This window comes from Poecilia mexicana, unplaced genomic scaffold (genome assembly GCF_051168715.1).
Source record: "Poecilia mexicana isolate PSO_F unplaced genomic scaffold, ASM5116871v1 scaffold_5, whole genome shotgun sequence".
NCBI lineage: Eukaryota > Metazoa > Chordata > Actinopteri > Cyprinodontiformes > Poeciliidae > Poecilia > Poecilia mexicana.
In genome coordinates this window covers 27127336-27147767 of record NW_028263374.1, presented here as the reverse complement: position 1 = coordinate 27147767, position 20432 = coordinate 27127336, and the positions used below count along the sequence as shown (strand labels likewise).

The 20432-nt window shown below is 36.5% G+C and overlaps 1 protein-coding gene across 1 annotated transcript; it reads left to right on the top strand.

Moving 5' to 3' along the window:
* Positions 1-105: 105 nt before the first annotated feature.
* LOC106929015 (vesicle-associated membrane protein-associated protein B/C-like) lies at positions 106-19728 on the top strand. The gene is made up of 6 exons (XM_015005666.2): positions 106-354; positions 5289-5441; positions 11164-11267; positions 12072-12152; positions 12921-13097; positions 17454-19728. Exons 1-6 carry the CDS (start codon positions 297-299, stop codon positions 17607-17609), a joined length of 729 nt encoding a protein of 242 aa, XP_014861152.1. The 5' UTR covers positions 106-296; the 3' UTR covers positions 17610-19728.
* The last annotated feature ends 704 nt before the right edge of the window (positions 19729-20432 follow it).

Genomic DNA, 20432 nt, shown 5'->3' with positions numbered 1-20432 from the left:
ACAGGCCCCAGCAGGGTGAAGGGGGCCCCGCCAGCCTTGGGTCCTCCCTAGCCCGGCATCACCCCTCCCCAGCCGGGCGGCTATGCAGAGGCAGTGACGTCACTGGGCTGACTCCCTTCCTGCTGCATCACAGCAGCCTTTAGCAGCTCTGGTAGTACTTGTGACCGCGGGGGACGGAATATACAGCGCTAGTTCACAGAAAACAGCAGCCTTTAGCAGGTTTAACAACATCCTAACACGGGGTTAGGTGTCAGGAAGCGGTTGCAGTGCGATAACCCCGCTCCAGTTGTTGGGATATGGCCAGGCCGGAACAGGTTCTGCTCTTGGAGCCTCAGCACGAACTGAAATTCAGAGGTAAGAGGGGAGGGCCCCGGCTGTGGACGAGAGGAGGGGAGGGGGAGCTTCCTCTGCCAGCATGAAAATGGGGGGCAGTCCAGTGTAGGAATAATCAAAACGGGGAGAGGCTGCAGAGCAGTTGTATTTTGACAGTATTGCTTTGTAAAGACCCAATGCTTTTCTGAAAGGACTCATGCTAGGTGATCTGCTAGCTGGATTAGCTTTCGACGGTGAAGTTAGCTGGGCCTTGTCGCTCATTTTTCCTGCAGCAATCATATTTAAGCGTTCATACATGAAACGCACACCTGTTAGCTTACAGAAGGCATTGTTACTCTCTTGGGCATAATAGGGCTTTGTGAAATAGGTAAAATGCCATACTCCTCAGCTAAATCACCTCTAGCAATGATAGCTTAGTAGCATTAGCCTGGTTTCTGATTGGCCAGCCAGCTGTCATCTAATAACTTGACAGCACACAGGACGCGGACACTGGGCAGCTTCTGCTGTTTAACATCATTACGGTGCCGTCAACATTCACTGTTGAGGGTCCAGCAACAGTCGCAAACATCCTAGCCACGCTTGGTATTCGGTTTAGAGACATCACGCTGCTTTAGGCCCAAATAATGTTACATAAACTCTCATTGTACTCTACTTCAGCATGTTGCAGCAGATTAAAAAGCTCTGCCACAGCTCCAGATATTAAACTTTGGCTCTTGAAATGCACAAAAGAGATACAACGTTGATTGCTTAAGAAAATAAACTGCTCAGACAATGATAGATATTTATAAGAGACACAGAAAAAAAAAGAAAATAGAATAGTTATAATATATCCACCATGTAATTGTGAAATATTTGCTTGAATGGGTTTAATGAATGATTCAAATGTATTAATTAGGGATTGTTTTAGTTAGCATGAAAAATGCAAAAAGTTGAAATTTTAATGTGTTCAAAAGAAACAAAGTCTAATCATGCTCCTATGCAATTTAATACTCAGTCTTCAGTTAGATGAATTAAAATATCAATGAAATTGTTTCATTATTGTTACATTTGTCTTTTTGCACTATTATTGCAATTTTGTTGAGGACATATTTAATGAACATCTTATTTTATCAACTACACAAAGGAATGTATGTAATTCATTTTCAATGTGCAGGTGATTAGGATTTCAGAATTAAGCCAGGATTTATAGATAATCATCATTCTTGATTAGCAATGATGACTCCAAACAAAGGAGGCAATGGAGAATTTTAAAATGAGAAAATGACAAACAGGCATTAAGTCTTATCAATGAGATTATTGGTATATCAGCATATAAAACATATCATGATTTTATTTATTGAAAAAAGCCCAGATTTTGACATTTGCACAACTTTTACACTATGTATATCTATCACACTGTCATATTTTTGACTCGAAGCAACCTCTCGCATAGTTTACAGTGTTGTACAAAAGCTGTAAAGCCTCAATCATAACCTTTTTTGTGGTTCAGCTAGTCACAATCATTATTTAAAGTGGCACTATTTTTGTTGATGCATTTGACATCAGCTTGCAAGGCATTTTCTTATTTTTTTGTGCTTACAGCCTCCCAGAAGTAATGCCAGGCAGTAAAAACAGCAACCACTCCTACAAAGCCGCTTTTTTTTTTTTTTTTTTACAGTTTTAATTGTTTTTTTTTATAACTGTGGGCAACAATGTAATCCTATAAGTCTTAAAACCTTTGCACATGATTTTGCTGGGTTTTTTTTTTATTTAATTGTCTTAATCTATGGTTCTGTGCAAGACAGAAAGATTTCAGTCTTAGCACACGAGGTAATAACCACAAATCACATGCTCATAATTAATCCCCAAGTAGTTCTCTAGGCACACAGTGTGAAAACCCCGTAAATAAAGTTTAGGCCGTTTAGCTTTGTGCATGACCTCTCGATTAAATATCCTAAACAATCAAGAACTGAACTTTCTCACCTTTAAACTGTTTTATTGTCAGCACTAACATTAGTAATGCGTATCTAAGGGAAAAAACTTGACTGTAAGATCCAGCTATGTATTGTGTTTTCTTAAATATAATTTTTTCATAATAGTCTTCAGCTTTTATTTATGGTTTTCATAAATTGAATTAGACCCAAAGCTGCTTCCAGGAAGAAGTAGATCAGGTGTTACAGTAGTTTGGATTGTTTCAATTAAGTTTATTTTTAGATGTCAAACAAAGATTATGAAGGTGTGAATTTACCTTTTGTCTTTGCTCAGAAAAGAAGGGAAGTATCAGTAGCTGATGATGTTTGCTGATCTGGAACTTTATCTTATCTCGTGGTATATGTCCATGTTTTTCTCAGTAAATGTTTGCTTTACTCAGTTTCAAATCTTATCCTCAAAGTAGCTGCTTCTATAGACGTCTGGTATGATAAAACATATTTGATTTGAGCAGTGGGAGTAATTTATAATTGTTAAATAGGAAAACAAATAGTATTTTGTAAGCTGTAACATTTTTCACATCATAGAAGATCTGCAGATGAGGATTACTGTTGATACAATATATTAACTTTGTGGTAGTTAGCTAAAAATAAATAAATAAGGACTTTATTACAAATATGTGTATTTTAAAATAGTCTTCTAGAAGTTAAACATTACATTTGAAAACTGTTAGCCTGCAAACTGTATGTATGATCTTTCTACTTCATCTAGACTTTTTATTGTTGCTTAGTCAGTTATGAATTGCCTTTATCACTGTTATTTTGGGAGGTACTCGTTTCAGTTTTGGTTCTCTGCCAATGTAGAAAGCATTTCAACAAATCAATGCTGTTTGTGCAGAAAGTGAAGAGATATTTAGTTTGCTGATAAGTTTCCAAGGAGACGTTGTTTGTTTTTGCTTTGTATTGTATTCATTTCAATGCAGCTTTTGTCCAGTGTGAACAAAAGCTGGACAAAAACATTTGATGGGTTTAGTATGCTATGTTTCAGAATGAGAAAAATGAATATTATTCACCCTAATGGAAATAATTCTGAATTGGCATGATTATTATCTTATATAACATGAAAACATATTCCTACTAACCAAAGAAAATGCAACCTGAACGGAGTTGTTAGGATTAATTAACACAATTAGAGTTGAAACTCGATAATGAAAAATACTCCACCATTTTTTGATTCTGTGGAAACCTGTTTTAAAGCACAGGGTTGCCTCTGTGCCTCAGAATATGTTCAACAACTGTATAACAATATTTTCTTTCTCTTAATTATATTAAAACGAGTAAGAAGCCAGGAATTTAGTATCGATTTAGAGCTAATTTTTTCATATAGCTAATCCATAGATAAGCCAACACTTAGAAGTAGTAATGTCCTTTATGTCCTTTATGTATTAATTTTGGGTCCAGATGGGCAAACCAGATCCAATGTGTAAACAAGGATCTGGTTTGTACAAAAGGTTTAGTTTGTTTTGTAAAGGATCTGGCCATTGAAAATGTATCCAGCAACATGCCTGTTTTGTTCCTGGATATATTTCATCATATTTTTTGTTTTAATCAGCAGAGTAGGTTCCCACAGCTGCTCTACTTGTCAGCTCCCATGTGAGCTCAACATTTGTTAGTGTTTACTTATTATTAGTGTTAAATCCTTATCTACTGAACAGAGAAGTAATAGACAGTGCTCTGCTGTTATCAGTGGTGTTATTTTCATGTCTTCAGCTGTATTTTGACTTTTGACTGCATTACAGTCCATGATTTCCTTTAAATGTGACAAATAAATTGGTATTATTGATAACGTTGCATGTATCCCTTTCTGGTGCTATAGTATTTTTGATGCTGCCTCTGCTTTTATATAAGACAGGAAAAATCAGAGTAATTCAACTTGGTTAACTTGAACTCTAAATAAAGTCTTATTTCTTTGTGAAGTATGCATTAATGTCTGTTTTGACATTCATACTGCTCCGAAAGTGTTATTAAATTGTATAATTCTGTTTTATTTTAATTAAATTGATACCAGACTACTACTAATCCACATTTTTGCTTTGTTATAGTTATGAATTTTGTGTAGACGGATGAGAAAAAGAGCTCGAAGGGCCTGAAAGCTTTCTGTCAGCCCCACATTTATCAGGATGTAAACTGTAATTTGACTCGAATTTTATTTATTCATGAAATTTTCATTTGCGTTTCTGTCTGTTCTACATTTAGGATTTAACTTTGTTACAAGAACAATGTTGATCCTGTTTTGCAATCTATATGAATAATTAAAGCTTCACCATCTCTTTCAGGTTTAGCACCGTTTTTTTTTTTGTTTTCCCAGGAACTCTAGTTTTCTGCGTTATTGACAAATCTGTGCAACCTAATGCAGCTGGCCTTGGAGAGCCTTGGAGAGATGTGGGCTGCATCTGTAATGTTGCCTGTAGTTAATTGAAGCCAAAGTGCTCTAGCTGTCCTGTTTTTAGGTTTTACCATAAAAGGAGAATGTGATTTATGGATTTATTTTTCTGGATTACAGATACTTTTCAGTCCAGTTTATTAAAACATGTATTTGTTTGAAATGGTCTTTTGTTGTTTGACTGTTTTTCTGTTGCTGGTGTTTCCCCTGCAGCAGTAAATGATGGATGTATATTCTGATGAATCTTGATCATTTGCTTTGGCTCATTTTTTTTTTTTTTTACTGTGTAGCTTAAAGACGTTATGAACCTTTTGACTTTGCGTGCCAGTTACAGTTTATTCTCCATCTGTCTTTTTTGATTTGTCTTGTTTTTCTAGCATTTGGCATTGCAGTAATCTGACCAAGGAATGGTATAAACCCGTTTGTGTGGTCGCTCAAATCATAACCTCCCCAGGTTTAAATTAAAAAGAATCTTTCTGCAGATTTAGTTTATGTGTTTCTTCCTGGAAATTATTTCTCTCTTCTTTTTTCTCTTATTTTTCCAACCATTAAGATTACGTAAAGTTCATATTTTTACGGGCCTCTTCTGTTTACTTTTCTCTCAGGTCCGTTTTCAGATGTGGTCACCACAAATCTTAAGCTCTCCAACCCTACAGACAGGAATGTATGTTTTAAGGTCAAGACGACAGCGCCTCGCCGGTACTGTGTGCGGCCCAACAGCGGCATCATTGATGCAGGCACCTCAATCAATGTCTCTGGTAAGGATAAATTAGTAGTACTGACTTGTTTGTTAGATTTTCCTACAAGTTTCAGTGAACCCCAGCGTTATGGTAAATTTTTCTCTGCAATGTGACTCCGAATTTGCTTATTCTTGGATTTTTTTTCATTGTAAATCAAAAGAGAATGCAGCGTAAAAAACTGAAATATGTAGGTGCGATTGTACTTAACATGCTATTGGCTGGTGTTTGCAGAGCAGCCAGTCCAGGAACACCATTTATTTTCCTTGCTGCTGATTGGTTGTGCCCTCAGGAGTGGGTGTTAGCTTTTGCAGTTGTTCAAAGATGGCTTCAACTATGCATATGTAACTTTATTTTATTTTATTTGTTAAAATAGCCTCTATATCATGACCGTAGTTTGAGACAGGTAATCTGTGAAAAAAATGAACTTTTCTGCCTTCTGCCAGTGCTAACCAGAAACAACCAATCAGAGCCAGGAGGCGGATTTTAGTGCTGTCAATCAAACTTGTGTATGTGCTGCTGGGAGTCCAACGTAGTTCATTAAAATGCTGGATATTTAGTCCATAACTATAAAATAATATAATACACCAGTATCTAATTATACAGCTCTTTGGATTGTCACAATATTTATTTTTTTCTCAGTAATTATTACAATAAAAAATATTATTATTGAGATAATTTTCAAATAATGCATTGATAATGACATATTAATGCAAGTTCACCCTCTCAGAAACTTAAAAACTTTAATTTTGTAACAGGCACTTAACACTGGAATTGGAAGACATTTCAGATTTCCACAATAAAACACAATCAAAAACAATAAATAAAAAGGGAATAAAAACACCTCGCAACCAAGACTATAAATAAAATTGATTGTGATGTCTCTGTAAACAAAATTTCCCTTCAAAAAAAGGTTTTTGTTTGTTTTTTAAATATTGTGTAACAATGGGAAATTTTAAAGGATATTTCCAAAAGATTTCCTCCAAAAAGCCAGGTAGTACACCGAGTTCTACCAGGCTGCTTTTCCACTCGCTCTGTAGTAAAGAGATGAATGTTTCCATACTGTGACACCCCAACCAGATGCTCATTTTACAGCCTCCCCTATCTGGTGTCAACAACCCCAGACTGAGTTACTGCTGCTCGCTGTCAACAGTAGGTGACAAGCTGAGTCCATCATTCATTACCCTTATTAGGCTGAAAAGGGTCAACTTGGAGTCACAAAACAGGATTTCTTGCCTCAGAACAGAATTTCGTTGGCAAACTTAAAGGTGTGCTCTGTAACCAGTTTCTTTTCCCAGCAAGTACTCAGGCTTACATGGTGTTTTTAAAGCACTGCAGTTGACAGAACCGTGAAATGTGGATTCTTGCATTTCAGAAAATGTACTTATTAAAAACAGAGCACATTGTTTTGATGGATACATCCAGATGGATTTAAGGTCTTCCATACCTTTAAAAGTAAAAATGGTAAAATATTATCTATACTGTCTATCTCAAATCATATTTGGCTAGGCTTTCTCTACTAAATTTAATTCAAATTGACTGAGTTGTTTGTGCATGTTGCTTGTGTGTCAGATTTATAGGTGTACCAGAAACATACAAATAAAAATAAATACAATTTTTGTAAGCCATTAATTACATAAACGGGTTGAAATGTATCGAAATAATTAATCAAAATTAATCCATTAAAGTCCAAGCCCTAATATAATTATATATACCTCTTTGCTGTAACTGTATGCTGAGTTTGACTGCGACCACAAGAATGTTGTTCATGATTGGTGTTAACATCTTCTAAATGGAAAAGTCTAACTTGACCATGTAAAAACATCTTTCATATCCACAACTATTAAAATGTATGTAGCTCATTGTGAATGTTTTTATGACACAGTATATGCAGCTCTGGATACTGTTATCATTTCATTAGCTTGTCCTTGCATTTATTTCCTGTGGGCCTTTTGTTTTGACTGAACCAGACACTGATTCATCTGTCCAAGCCGAGATCTGAGTAGATATTTACTCAATATATCAGCTCAAAAGTCTCCGAGTCATGTCTGATGTTTTCTAATAATCAGAGGCCGTACTAGCTCCATTTCAAGTCAAATATATTTTCATAACAAAGTTCAACGTATAAAGTGGAAGGCGATGAGTTGCAGGTTATTTCTGTGTAGTCAGTACTTATTTCCCTTTCAGATTTAATTGAATAGGACAGTCTCAGAAGCACATAATCAGGGGAGTAAAGGCATTGTGCCTAGGCCTGTCGCGATAAACGATAAATCAATTAATTGCACGATAAATTAAACCTATTGACCTCATTTTAATTATCGGCTTTATCGTCTCTTCCTGCCGTTTTTTTCTTTCTGTTGATGACACTGAATGAAAAAAGGCTCAACTCCGGTGCTCTGCACTGACCCTCCCTTCCTCATTTCCTTAGTGTAATGTCCAGCGGACACTACACGAGTTGTCGGCCCATTTTCAAAACCTGAAAGACACATTAGCCGACAGAAAATCTAGGTAACTGTTTTATCGGTTTCGATCGTGCCGTGTGGTGTCCAGCCACCTGGCACAAAATTATGGCTACAAGTCCAGTTAACTAATTTAAAATGGGGCATTAATCAATGCTTTACTAGAATCTACCTGTGATGCATGAGGCTAGAGTCAGCGTAAAATCCTGACTGAATGAAAATCATTATAACCTATTTATGTCACGTTAACGAAGAACAGATGAAAAGTTACCGGGTTTATCGACTGTGGTAGCAATTTGGCTCCAACTCCTCCCCTTGTCATTTCTATATTATTTGTACGAAATGTTGAATAAATATTAATGTTGTTTCCACATATCTTCTCCGATGTCCGCTGGACTTCGGGTTGCGCCGTGTCAGCTGTTTGGGATTCTCCTCCATAATTTCCCCTCAGAAAACACGGAGGAGAATCCGCGCTTTCTGATTGGCTACCTGTCACATTCAGCGTTAAGCTCCCAGTCGGGGAAAACCCCTGATTTAGATCAGAGCGGCCACGACGATCTACCGTAACACAGGACGATCGGTTACGAAATCACCAGCGACAATCTTAGATCGGCCAACGATCTAAGATTGTCATAAAGGCAAAATGGGGGCAAAAAATGGTGTAGTATGAACTACTGCATTAGGTAGTCGGATGTCCCATCTTCTCTATTTAAATCTAGTGATTACTGAAGGGCAATACAGTATACAGACTTCATAATCTGCACTCTTTTGGTTGAATGCAGTATTTATTTCCACTTTGGCTTTATGTTGTTTAGTTTTTATTCAAGTACGTTTTTTGTTAATGGAGACTGAGAATCCATTTTAGTTTTGTTTTTGGTTGCTTTGTTTATTTAGTTATCAGTTCCAGTGTTATGTGTTCTTTTGAAAATAAAGTGCACCTATCTATGGCAGCAAATAGCATGCATTATCTATTTGTGAATTAGACAACTATCTAACAAAATACTGCATTGTTTTAGTTGTCGGAAGGGGGGAAAGTGTTTTCTGTGCACCAGTTTCAGATTTTACAGACTTGTTGATGCAAAGAAGCCACTTTGTCGGTCAGTTTCCACTTGTATAGACGTACTGATTTAAGAGTTTATCCGTATAAAGCTTTACACTAAGACATCACATCATAGCAGCACTGTTTTCTTTTAAATTTGAATGCAGCTGCGATTAAGCAGAGAAGATTTCAATCTGTTTTGGCAAAATGTACGTAACTTTTGATCTGACATGTATCTCCTCATCTGCTGTTAAATAAGCTTAAAAGAATATCAGTTGTATATATTTTGCTTTAGCTCAGGAGGTCAGCTTACGTCATTGTGGAGTATTGAATATTAATTATACACGTAAACCATTCTGTCGATGCTTTTTTGAGGGCTTCTTTTAATGGTTGTTGTTTACCCAGCTGCCTTTGCTGTGCTTGCTACTTTTAGCTCCTGAGAGTTTTACAAAGTGATAGTTCTGGCATTAGACTAGAGCAATAAATAACACAACTTAAAAAAGAAGCTCTTTTTGAAGTCTTGTGACTTTTTTCTCATCTCAAACAACCTTTTTAACACTCTCCTTTGTTACTCTAAAATGCATTCATACTTTACTGCCTCCATTCTCTGGTGTTGTCCCAGCGGACTCAAGCTAGATGGTTGTGCAAATTGGGTCTGACTGAAACAGGACATTCTCAATCTGTTCATGCCGTCTGTTTCTGATTTGCAATGTTGAGCCACATTGATTGCTGAAATGGTGCACAACTCTGCTCTTGGGAGCATTGGCATGTGCCATATATGAAAGTCATGCTGATATCCAGGCCAGCTTTGAATACAGGTCATTTGTTTTCAGTGAAATTATAATAAAAGTAATAATGAAAAAATAATAATCCCACAAGCATCGAGGACGTAGTCAGCACTGATGTAGAAATATGGCTTCTGATTACATCTTGATTTAAAAGTTGGAGTCAAGGGAGGTAAATTATCCTCCATTTATAACCATTTTCATCTTTCCAGACCTCCGTTTGACGACACGAGTAAGTGATTACTGTAAATCATTTTTACAGCTTTAAAATACCTTCTTGGTGACATCAAATACTAGGAGGACTGATAAAGCGAGAGGCTGAGGAGAAATGTTCTCCACACCTGCTTTTTGTTAGGCCGATATGTAATGCTCGGAAGGAAAAAGGCTTCAAAGTTGTTAGAAAGATTAGCCCCAGGGGTATCTGTCGGTCCGTCACTGTATCATCATCATGGTAACAGAAACGAGTCATATTCACCACTTTCTCCATGCTGTTCAAGCAGTCTCAAAGCCTTTGACTTTTATGTAGACATGATGGACATTTCAAGCTGTAACAAATGTCTGCTGTTCCGTTTTATCTGTTGATGCAAAAATAAATTCTATTTTTGATTTCCATGAATTAACTAGAGGTGTGAAAACAATAGTCATGCTGTGTGGGGGGAAGGGTTCAGCATTACTTTGTTTTTCTTCCTTTCCTTTTACTTTTTTGATTAAAACATTTTTTATAAAAAGAAGAAAATAAGAAAAAAAATGTATATTTGTTTTGATCAACCCACAGAACTATCATGCACCATTGCTGTGACTTTGGCCTGACAATAGAAACTAAAAAAGTAAAGCAATAAAATGTAAAAAAAAAAGTACTCTTTTTCTAAAAAGAATTGATACAACCATGTAGTAATGCTGAAAAAGTACAATGCCTGGTTATAATTTTAAATAGTTTGTACATATTTTGGGTTTAGTGCATGTACTTTTTTGTCTTAGGAACATTACATCATATTTGTGTGACAAACAATGACATGTTGGAAATTGTGGTTCTGTGATTTTAGAATCATTTATATTTTTATTCTCAACCTCAGTTCATGAAATGCATTTATTTAGCAGGGAAAACACAGATATTTCTGTCTAATCTGTCAAACATTAACAAGAAAAAAACTGTCTGATTTCAGCTGCTGGCTGATTTATTGGTTGCATCACTTCCATATAGGAAGGGATTTTTAAATCAAGCACCATTATGTCTCATCATATTCAATAAATGTTGTCAGTTCAAATAAAAGAAAATGAAAAACTATCATATTGAAAACAACTGTGACTTTCTTCTTTCATCTCCAACCAAATTTCTTTTCAGATTTACTGCTGTGGCTTCAAAAATCCCTAAAGCCAACCTGAAATGTATTGTGACTCAGATAAGCTACAGTGCTGTTTTGCTCATTTGTTCTGTCACTGATTGTCCTTTTGTTTTTCAGTCATGTTGCAACCCTTTGAATACGACCCAAATGAAAAAAGTAAGCACAAGTTTATGGTCCAGTCCATGCTAGCGCCTCCTGACATGACTGACATGGAGGGAGTGGTAAGTGTTTTTCATCATTCTTTGGCTGTAGTTTGGGAATATTATCTAAACTGTTCCTGCATTTTCTTGTTCTGCATATGTGGAAAACACATTAAAAACACTTAAACCATTACAGGATCATTTTTGTTTGTTTGTATAAAAACAATAAAACAGTGACATCGGCTGATTTTCAAACCTTTGCTGTGGTAGAAATGATTGGTTTCTCACGCGAGTATCATCCAAAATTAAGGAAATCGCAGGCGATTTATCTGTTCATTCAAACTTAGCAGAAGCGCTAAATAAAAAATTAGCTCCGCTGTTAGCGCATTAGCAGAAGTGTGTCAACCATTGCAAATTATAATATTAATAAGCCTAAATTTGTGCTTTTCATAAACAAAACACACATTTTGTTTACCAGTTTTGGTTCAAAGAAATGTCAATGTAATTGTTATTGGTTATTAATAATACCAATATTAATAATTTTTTGTTATGGTACAAATATATATATATATATATATATATATATATATATATATATATATATATATATATATATATAATCATTATTATTATTATTATCATTATTTTAAATCTGTCTAATATAAAATAAGTGATTTTTAACAGTCTGTGTCTGTAATAATTTGGTTCATTTTGCTAATGTAATATTTCTTGTGCTGCTGGCTGTTCATCATAACTCTGGTTATTTATCATACTAATTGTTTAATAAGCCTTCAGCTTATTAGGAGACATGTGTTGTCTAATATCACAAGTTTCTTACCAATGAGTTTATAGTTTAAAATATTCCCTATATTTTTCTGTCTGCAGTGGAAAGAAGCAAAGCCAGAGGAGTTGATGGACTCTAAGCTGAGATGTGTTTTTGAGATGCCAACAGAGAATGAAAAAACGGTCAGCTCTTGTACTTTTTGCTTTGTTTTATTGTGCATGCTGATTGTGTCATTACATATAATTCAAACTGTTGTACTACGGTATATTTTTATTTAACATTTCTTTCCTTCCAGCACATCTACAACACCTAATACATACGTTTACAAGGAGAGGCTGCATATTTATTTTCTTTTTACACTCTCAAGTTTCTTTTTCAAAATTACAAGTTCTGGTTGTCAATTATTTTTCCATTTCCTCTTGTGTTTCTTCACCTTTTCTTGCAACAACCACACTTTAACTCCAACGGCCTTTAAGAAAGTCACTTTGTTTTAGTCTCACATGTAGTTTATTTTTGTTGTGGTTCTTCCTTGGCCACCTGATTCCGTTCAGCTGTAGACACGGCGTTTCATCAGAGATAGCAGCTTAGTCTAACAGCTTATTGCACGCAGGGAGCAAAAACAGCCTTCAGTAGTTGTTTTGAATTAGTTATGACCTACATGAGACGTTTGCTGGGCTCCCAGTAGGGGCTGTGTGCCATGGAGTGTTTTAAGCAGACATAATGGTGATGGAAACCAGCTTGATCCTCTTATGAAAGGCACTCCTGGGTGAACTCTCCTACAGAGGTGTCTGTGTCTTTCTACTGCTGTAAATGAACAGTGTTAAAGTTCCCAAATGTAAACAGATGGTTCTAACTTCATGCCAGGCGACTAAGACGTTGTTGGGAATGTCGGTGTAAACATTTTAGCACCAGTTTACTGATTGCATCAACCCTCCGTAACCCACTTACAGCACGATATGGAGTCCAATAAGATGTCGTCGAGCTTGCTGAAGTCGGAGTCATCTGCGCTGCCCGTGAAGTCGCTGAGCTCCACCCTGAACGACGGAGAAGTAAAAAATTTCATGGAGGAGTGCAAGAGGCTGCAGATGGAGGCTCAAAGGCTACGGGAAGAAAACAAACAGATTAGAGTGAGTAAAACAACTCGAAAGACAAGAATTACTTCATTCCTTCTCGTCCTCCTCGTTTCTCTTGTTTTGGTCCATTTCTCAAAGGCTCACAAGTCAATAGAGAGACAGGAAACTTGAGTTTGTTCAATTCAAAAAATACTTCACTGAGCCCAAGGGGAAATTAAATACAGTTAAAAAATTGTTTTAATTGTGGCTTAAAATTTATTCTTTGTTGTGGAATGAAAAATGTGAGTGCTTATCTCCCCAAAAGTACAATTTGACGAATAAAACCACTCATTGTTTAGACTGAAACATCCAGACTAAATAATGTTGGTTTTTCAAACCAGAGTGTCAAATGATAAAATATAACGAGCTCAGTTATTTAGAGTTGGTTTCAAACACTGGACTGCATTAATGTTAAGTCTGTCCAAGTCCATCTTAGTCTTTTTTCAACATTTCTTAGGAAGACTGGTTGACATCCATCCTTCCATCAAGACCATCTCAAATAAGATCTTGGCTAGCATTACATCAGCTAAAGGGATCTTTTAGATCTGTCTTATGTTCCTTTTTGTTTTTAAGGGAGTTTTTCTACTTTTATTAATGGCATTATGAGTATCGATCCAAGAAATGTCATGTTATTTATGTATATATGTGGAAAACACAAAACAATGTATGTGAAACACTTTATTTAAATATATTTTTTGTTTATTTTTGTTTGTTTTCAGGAAACTTAATGTTTCATCACTGAAATAAACCATCGGTCATATATTCAGATATTGCTAAGAGAAGGTCTTTTCATATTTATGCAGCCAATGACTATTTTAGTAATTGATTAATCAATTAATCTGATCTGATAATTGGATAAAAAGTTTGGCACAGTCTGTATAGTTTTCACTTAACTCTTTTACACAACATTAGAAACACATTAAAAGATGGAAATAAACAAATAATTCAATTGCTTTTTAAATAAGAAAATAATTTATTGCCTAAGATGCAATAACATAATATTCCTTTAGTGTATGTTTTATTATTTGCAGCAAAGGATGCACCAGGAGCTGAAAAACAGCTTCTAACATCAATATATGAAAAGTTTGGCTGTTTCTTTTTGACTGATTATTTTTGGATTCATTAACTGATAAATGGAGAGCAAAAGGTGCTTGAGAGTTTTTTAATAATGTGAATCAGGTGAAACTAAAACTACGCCACTTGATGAGTTTTGTGTAGAACATATTTTCAGACAAATTTTTTTTATCTTAAATTCAAAATCTACTGATTTTTCCTACAATTTTGGTTTAATTACTGCTCTGTGTATGTTGCTCCCTCAGAAAATGGCTTTTTTTTTGCGTCTGTACACTCAAAGTAATGATTAATCAATTACTAAACTAGTTATTTCAACAATCAATTAATCAAGATTAATAAAGATTAATCTGATTAATCCGATTAATTGTTTCAGCCCCAACCTGAAGTGTCTGAGAAATCATGAAAGCAACTTAAATGAATGAGCCTAAATGTTCTCATGTGTGCTGCGTATAAAACCAAATGGCAGAAATGAATCCTGCATCCTAAATGAAAGACAGATTGAACAAATAAACTTTTCATCAAAAGTTTATATGACTTCAATAAACCGTCATTTTGGTACTGATTAATAATCACGGTAAAGTAAAGCAAATGAATTAGCTTGTTGAGTCAAAGAAAGCGGAGAGCCCTCCACCCTGTGACAGCTATTCAAAGCCCAGTTTTGCAACAAGTAATTTAAATCAATGAGCCTGCTATCAGTCACAACTATCGATGAGGTAAGGTTTGAAAAGGAGTTCTGCAAAAGTCGGGCTGGGCATGAGTCACACACGCTCCCACCAGGCTGCCAAGAAAGAGTCGGCCTCCTCTCTAACATCACCGCCATCCCTCCCCTTTAAGGTCCTGCCAGAGGCAGAGCGATTGTTGGCTGGTCCTGCGGCTCAGATTAAACTAACAGAGCGCCCCGACCCCACCCCACCCGCTGCTGGGAAATGAAGTGTGTTAAAGCCTGGCGCCTTGTGTGTTCCTCGGGGGATTGGGTCGGATGAAACTTTAAGCAGATCCTGTTTCTTTGAGCTGATAAATAAACTCTTTTCTAGGGCTGGGCGATATGACTTTAAAATATATATATATATATATATATATATATATTTATGGATCCAAGATCCATAAATACATCAAGGACAAAGCCTCCATGGACGATGTGCTCAGCGAATGTCTCAGACAATGGGGAACAGAGGACGAGGTGCTGGAGGAACCATCATGGGAAGACAAGCCCCTACATGGGATGTACCACCGACAAATAACTGAAGTGGCTGATATCAGGAAATCCTACCAATGGCTGGAGAAAGCTGGACTCAAGGACAGCACAGAGGCCCTCATCCTGGCCGCCCAGGAACAGGCCCTAAACACCAGAGCAATAGAGGCTCAGATCTACCACAAGACAAGACCCAAGGTGTAGGTTGTGCAAGGAGGCCTCTGAGACAGTCCAGCACATAACAGCAGGGTGCAAGATGCTGGCAGGGAAAGCATACATGGAACGACATAACCAAGTGGCGGGCATAGTGTACAGGAACATCTGTGCCGAATATGGACTGGAAGCCCCGAGGTCAAAGTGGGGAACACCCCCAAAGGTGGTGGAGAATGACCGAGCTAAGATCCTGTGGGACTTCCAGATCCAGACAGACAAGATGGTAATGGCGAACCAACCGGACATTGTGGTGGTGGATAAAGAACAGAGGAAAGCCGTTGTGGTGGATGTAGCAATACCAAGTGACCACAACATCAGGAAGAAGGAGCATGAGAAACTGGAGAAATACCAGGGCCTCAGAGAGGAACTGGAGAAGGCCTGGAAGGTGAAGACCACAGTGGTGCCTGTGGTCATAGGGGCCCTCGGGGCAGGCACCCCCAAACTGGAGCAGTGGCTCAAACAGATCCCAGGAACAACATCAGACATCTCAGTCCAGAAATGTGCAGTTCTAGGCACAGCCAAGATACTGCGCAGAACCCTCAAGCTCCCAGGCCTCTGGTAGAGGACCCGAGCTCAGAGGATGAAACAGACCACCCGCGGAGGGTGAGAAGGGAATTTTTATATATATATATACTCCTATATATATATATACTCCTATATATATATATATATATATATATATATATATATATATATATATATATATATATATATATATATATATATATATATATATATATATATATCAGATCCGATTCTTTTTTTTCCAGAAAGAAAGTTACAGAAAATGTTTTCAAAAAGTGGCTTTCGTTTTAATCATTCTTTCTGTGAGTTGTCCGACAGAGTATTAGGGCCAGATTACCAGAATTTTTGCTTTATGATAAGAATATACTAGGAGTAACGGGGGCGATATGGACTTAAAGTTTTATCACAATACTTTGTGGTGATAATGTGACCCTAAGAACTATTTATTATTTCTTTTTTACCTAACTGTGTGGCTGTGACTACATCAATCATACCTCTGAAAACATGAAAAACATGTCCATTCATAATACATTTCTACACCAGTCACATAAAAAAGTGTGAATTAAATGCACACAGTAACTGCATTTAAACATATTTTCAATTTTATTGATATTTAATTATTCTGTTGAACAGTGGAGAAAATAAACTAACAATATTGACAGTTTTGGAGGGTTTTAAATATTGTTAATTGGCATTTTATTGTGACAACGATGCACCAAAATTCATAGAAATTTATCACGGTAAATGATGAGCGATGCAATAAACGCATCACTAATATTAGCAGAAAAATTATCTCAAAATTATGATTAAAAAATTATTTTAATTAGAAAAAAATCTTTATTACCAAGATCTGATGTGACCTCCTCGGTTTGTGTCGATCTTTCTTTAAAATAGTTGAATTCAGATAATAATTTGATTCTGTTGTTAAAAGATAAAGTTTTTCTATTAAGTATATTCTGAATACTAAGTTATCTATAAAACTTTAACCAAAATGCTCAGCATTCCTCATTTTAGTTTTTGTTGTTTTTTGTGTCAGAGTTCTCATAAAGTTACAAATTAAATTATTTTCCTAACATTTTAACTTTATTCTTGTAGTTGATAAAAATAATTGCAGCCTGGCCCTAACACTTTGTTGTAGAGTTGTAGTTAATAGAAGCTGCACAAGATGCTGACCTCACTCTGAACTATGGAAACCCAAAGAGGACATTAGTAGGGAAAAAAAATCCACTTTTTCCTAAAAATAAAACTTCAAAAACAGGAAATTCATTGAATCATTAAAATCCATTCATTACCCAACTGATTAACAAACTGTACAGTTTTTTTTTAACCTCTTCCTCCGTTTCTCTTCCTCCTCCAACCTGTTGCAGGAAGATGACGGTTTCCGGATGGGGAAGAGCAACATCATGTCATCCCAGCATGCCTCAGGCTCCATGAAGAGGGAGGAAGGCTTGAGCGCCCGCTCCGTGGCCCTCATCCTCCTCTTCTTCACCGTCGGCGTCATCGTGGGGAAGTTGATGTTGTAGAGCGCAGCACTTCGGTCAGCCGCAGCATGCTTTCATGGTGGATGAAAATACACACAGGATCTTGGATTTTTGGATCAGAATGCCATATTTGCTGGGTGGGGGCGGGTGGGGCGGGGCGGTACTAGTTTTGATTCAGTCCCATTTATGTAAAAAGTTTAAATTTAAAACGGTAATCTATGAGAGACAAAGAGGGAAAAAATGACTCATCTTAAGAACAAACACCTCTGTAATCATCACATAATCCTTCTGGCCTTCTTCCCAAAGTTTCATGTATTCAGATGATTTGTTTCAGGGGTTGGTGGGGAAACAGATTCATCATTTAACTGGTAATTCAGTTCAGAGAGTCTTCTAACAACGTGCGAGATAGCGTCGATGCGACCGGGTCAGATTGCAGCTGTGCGAATGTCGTTTTATTCGATTAGATTGTCGTTTCTTTTTCTAATTGATGCACGCCAGAGCCAGTCTTCTCCGACATGTGATGACTCCACCGCACAGTAAATCATGCTTTTCCTTCCGGTGGAACCCTGTTTTTAAAGGAAGGGAGGACCCAAAAGGTCAGAGGTCGCACACGGGGCTACAACAGAGTCTTCTCCAGTCGAAGGCTTTGTAAAATCTCGTCTTTGATTTTGGAACAGCTTTGATATGTGTAAGAAACACTACAACGGGTGTTTTATTTCCTCATGCCCTTTTTATTTTTTGTTGCCCTAATTTATTCCCGCCACCTGTCGATCACTGCTCACCACATCCTCGCTTGTCAGAGGAGGATGTTTGCATGCGTTCACATGAGTGTTGCATCTGGACTTTTGAATCTAATTTAATTGCTTTTGTTATTTGACTGTAGATTTGCACAATTTAATTGCTGTTTTTTTTCTCCTTCTTCCTCCTTTGTCCTTTTTTTCTTGCAGTTTTTTTTTTGTTTTATGTTATATATATATATTTTTTTCTTTGGTAGGAGGTAAAGCAGTCAAAAGTATTTCAGCAAACTGAAGTGGCGTTTGGATCGTTTCTGTAAATCGATATGAAAGCTTTGCCTTGTGACCTGTTGGGGCAAGTTATTCTCAGGCCAAGATGGAGGTACAATTACAGTACATAATAGACTGAAGGAGATCAGATGGCTTTCCCTGACATCAGCAGGATCAGGGTCCCGAATGTGATGGAGAAACTACCTTTTTCAGTTCTTGTTTTCCTCCGTCTCATTGACATTTGTTGACATTCTGTTTTATTTCTGGCAAATTGCATGTTAAAAAACAAACAAAAAAAATACACACCTTTGTTGAGTTTTTTTTCTGTTATTTTTGTGAATTCATCATCTCTGCATTGCATCACAAACAATGTAATGCACTAAACTGAAAAGGATCACGGATTCTTCTGCAGCTGATTTGATGTCTGAATGGCAGCAGAGAATGAATGCAGTCAGGCTATGACGTGGGGGACCATGTTCACAAATCATCTTCAAATCCATATTCTGTGGTAGACGAGCGTCTTATTTTTAGTTGTCATTCTTTGAAGGAAAAATAAGCAGCTGGTGATATTTATCTTCATCTGTACAAATGAAATAATCAGAAAAAGGTTAACAAAAACTTTCTTTCAGTTCACATTTGCTGAGAAATAAAGAAAATGTCAGAAATGTTCTATTTTTTTCTTCTGTTGAGTGGAGGGAACGTTGATATGGATCTGATTGGTGGGTAAGTAAGTGGAAATAAACATGAGTTTGTGTTTTTACTGTATCTCTGTGAGGTTTTTGGGTTGAGGATCACTTTGTGCTTTGGAGGGAGGGCAGAGCAGACCGGAGCTACAGTTCAGTCTCTAGTGTTTCCACAAAGTTGTTCTTTAGTTCCATCCCGTTTGGAGCATCCGAATGTTTGGCACTTTTAAAAACACCAGATTATAACTCTGTAATCAAATGTGTAAATTTGACTCTGATGCTGTAAATTTCACCGTATGGGACTGACCAAATAAAGCAGTTATGTGTGAACACTAACGGATTCGGGCGTGGTTGTAAAATGTTCCACGCTGAACCTTCCTGAAGTCTCCGAACATCACCGTGATCATTGTAAGCACTCAAGAAACTGTTTTGTATGTATATAAATAAAAAGTATATCTGAGAAGATGATTAAAATTCTTAGTCGAGTAGTCTGGTGTAAAAAAAATAAAATAACGAAAAAAAAACCCAACCTGACTTGGTTGGACTATGTAGCATCTTAATAAATTAAATGAATGAAGCTTCTTCCTAAATGTGTGAAGTTATTTTCTGTTAAACGTTGAAGCTCTATTGCTGACTCAGACACCACAAAATGATTTTTAGTTATACGAAAATTATGTGAAGAGAGATTATTATGGAATTATAGAGACACGACACTTAAAGAAAGTTTGCTGATGAACGGTTATCACAAGTGAGCTCAAAATGTTTTAAGCTAATTTTTTGTTGTGATTGATAAAACTCATGACAGGTTTTGCTGGAAGTTTCTTCCTGTTAAAATCATATTTTTTAACGGCATTTTTTTTAGAATCATTTATTTTGAATTTTTTATTTTTGCATTTTTAAATATAATTTAAGTTTTTTTTCTCCAAAGAAAATGCTTTTTATCTTCTTTTTCATTATCCATTGCAAGGTACCCCTTTCATGGTTGAAAAAAAAATTGAATCAATCAACTTTTTAATGTAATGTAATGTTTTAATTTACTGAAATGCACCTGTAACCATCGATATCCCTGGAATTACATTAATGCGTTTATGCATACAGGTCTCCACAGGTTTATCGCAAAGGCAGCAGACGTCCAAACCCACCGTTTATTCTATAAAATCACAGATGATCAAAAGCTG

Bases quoted from the DNA above. Each gene is read 5' to 3' on its own strand.
- LOC106929015 (XM_015005666.2), top strand. From the start codon at position 297: ATGGCCAGGCCGGAACAGGTTCTGCTCTTGGAGCCTCAGCACGAACTG. The intron at 5,442-11,163 runs GTAAGGATAAAT...TTTGTTTTTCAG, and splicing joins CACCTCAATCAATGTCTCTG to TCATGTTGCAACCCTTTGAA. The intron at 12,153-12,920 runs GTCAGCTCTTGT...ACCCACTTACAG, and splicing joins CAACAGAGAATGAAAAAACG to CACGATATGGAGTCCAATAA.